The following is a 2,808-nucleotide window of genomic DNA, read 5'->3' on the forward strand; positions in this document are numbered from 1 at the left end:
TATATATATACATATGTATATATATATATACATGCATACATACATACATACATACGAACATACAATACACAGGTGCGCGCACACGCACATGCGCATTCACATGCATACAAACATTTATATTTCGCCTTTATCAGCATAAAGAATTCAATTGATAGTGACACATAAATACCCTACACCACTCGATTATATGGGGAAATAATGAAACAAAGGAAAGGCTTCCAACATTACGTAGAAAATATTAGATAAGACTAGGATAACGAGCTCACAGAATTGTTAGCACGCCGAGCAAAACGCTTAGCAGCATTTCGTTTGTCTTTACGTTCTGAATTCAAATTCTGCCGATAAAATAAGTACCAGGGTCGATAAAATAAGTACCAATTGAGTGCTGGGGGCGATGTATTCGACTCCGAACTTGCTGGCCTTGTGCCAAAATTTGAAACCAATATTAGGTAATGTATTTAGCAATGGATCGAGGCGTGATCTCTCTCGTTGAGAAAAACTTTACATCATTCACCATCTCCTCGAATTCTAAATAAAAAGGAACGAATTCCGACTAATGACATATTCCTACATTATTTCTCAGGTATCTCAAAACGCAGTGATAGTCATTTCCACTATTAACAATGATTTTTCCCTCAAGAAAAAGATAGGCTTATTGCCAGGATATTAATTATGCAAATTACCTTGGTCATACATATGTTCTACTCTTTTTGTATATATGCCTGGCTCCTTGACAACTAGGGATAAATTTGGACAGTTATCGTCTGGGTGATACCTGTTAAGACAGGAACACGTGTCCACGACTGTCCTCATATCTCCAGGCAATAAACCTGTTCTTTTCCTTAATGTCATGTCAACTTTGGAGAATTATTGATCCATGAGATCATCTCCCCTCCGTATACGGAACTGGTCTTAATTGTCGTTTAGTAATTATGATACATTCACTAGAGGTGGAACTACTGTTGAATGATATTTGACATACCTACATTTGTCTTATGTTTTTCAAATACATGCCACCGGCCACTCTGAGTTTATTTTCCTTGGCTCATTTTGTGTGTGTGTGTGTGTGTGTGTGTGTGCGCGCGAGTGAAAATGATGAGTATTGCACACATTACAAGTTTTACTTAGTGATAACTGACATAAATCAACGCGTATTTCTTATACAACTTTGCCAACATTTTTAGTTGCAGGAATCCGCTGTGTTCAGTGCAGTTCTCTGAAGAATACTCTCTGTGTATCGGGTAAAGTTCCACCTAGTCAATGTACATCGATAGACTCTGGTGCAAACTTCTGCGTCAGGTACATCGGGAAGTTAGAAACAGGTAAGGTCATATTCTTTTCTATCGTTGTTTACAAAAGTTTGACTAATTAACTAATAGGCATCTATAACATTCCTTGCAGTACATTCTTTCATGTATAAATTTCTGAAACGTATCTCATTGAAAACAGATATATTATGTTGGATGCAGTGGGTTAAATGACAGAAATCCTACTGGGATGACACAAATAAATGACAGAAATCCTCGCTGGGAGTCATTTGTCTGCTGCTAGGAAATTGCCTTTGCTCTTCATGGAATGTCATGCGTTTTTAGAAGGTCATTTTTGTTTGTCCGGTATAATTTGTTCCATATCTTGAATTGGGTATTAAATGTTGTTTTAATTAATCAATTATATTTCCATTTAATGAATCTTAATTTCGTACGTATTATTCCTACTATTAATCGCAGAAAATGAATATTTCACTTATTTCTCTTGTTAATATCAACAACAATCCCTTATTACTTTCATCTTCACCATCAGCTTCTATTATGAGATTACTGCAAAGCTAACAGCAAATAGTTATGAAATCAAAAAATTATGAGATATTTTTTTTTTAAATCACGATTGTCGGGATGGCTGAGTGGTCTAAGGTGCCAGACCCTTAAAAAGAGAGACACCACTTGATTACATCAACATTACATTTCACCCTAAAAATTTAATCATAAAGATTTCAGTGCATTTTTCTCGTGTGTGTGTGTGTGTGTGTGTGTGTGTGTGTGTGTGTGTGTGTGTGTGTGTGTGTGTGTGTGTGTGTGTGTGTGTGCGTGTGCTCATGCGTGTGTGCTTCTGTCTGTCTGTCTGTCTGTCTGTATGTATGCATGTATGTATGTGGGCATATAATTATGAATATATGTATACCTACAGAGTGTTCAAGCTGGTCGCTAAAAAAGCGACAAGACTTTTTAACTTGAGAGAGTTCCTGGTGTTTGTGAAAATATGGTTTAAGTTGATGTGTTGGTTGAGCTGTGGATGCAGACACCCAAGCGTGTGGATCAATTCATCTAAAGAATCTCAAATTGAGAATCTTTGAAGTGTCTTGCAGATATTCACTGTGCCGCTAATAAATTGGATTTGGAGAAGTTGCGTTAATTTCTTTTGCTCTTTCGTCGAAGAAACTAGTATTTCTAAGATTTTGTGTAAATTTGTGGGTACATAGCCTAATGCAGTGGAGGCGCAATGGCCCAGTGGTTAGGGCAGCGGACTCGCGGTCATAGGATCGCGGTTTCGATTCCCAGACCGGGCGTTGTGAGTGTTTATTGAGCGAAAACACCTAAAGCTCCACGAGGCTCCGGCAGCGGATGGCGGCGAACTCTGCTGTACTCTTTCACCACAACTTTCTCTCACTCTTACATCCTGTTTCTGTTGTGCCTGTAATTCAAAGGGTCAGCCTTGTCACACTGTGTCACGCTGAATATCCCCGAGAACTACGTTAAGGGTACACGTGTCTGTGGAGTGCTCAGCCACTTGCACGTTAATTTCACGAGCAGG

General features: G+C 38.5%; 1 protein-coding gene across 2 annotated transcripts in view; it reads left to right on the plus strand.

Annotated features, from left to right (window-relative positions):
• The window catches only part of LOC106876016 (U-scoloptoxin(05)-Sm1a), a 70,589-nt gene that overhangs the window by 44,176 nt on the left and 23,605 nt on the right, over positions 1-2,808 (plus strand). For both annotated transcript variants that reach the window (XM_014924386.2, XM_014924385.2), the window contains exon 3: positions 1,185-1,322. In XM_014924386.2, the coding sequence (XP_014779872.1) occupies positions 1,185-1,322 (138 nt within the window). The remainder of the gene's footprint in view (positions 1-1,184; positions 1,323-2,808) is intronic.

The sequence above is a fragment of the Octopus bimaculoides genome, chromosome 1, assembly GCF_001194135.2.
Source record: "Octopus bimaculoides isolate UCB-OBI-ISO-001 chromosome 1, ASM119413v2, whole genome shotgun sequence".
NCBI lineage: Eukaryota > Metazoa > Mollusca > Cephalopoda > Octopoda > Octopodidae > Octopus > Octopus bimaculoides.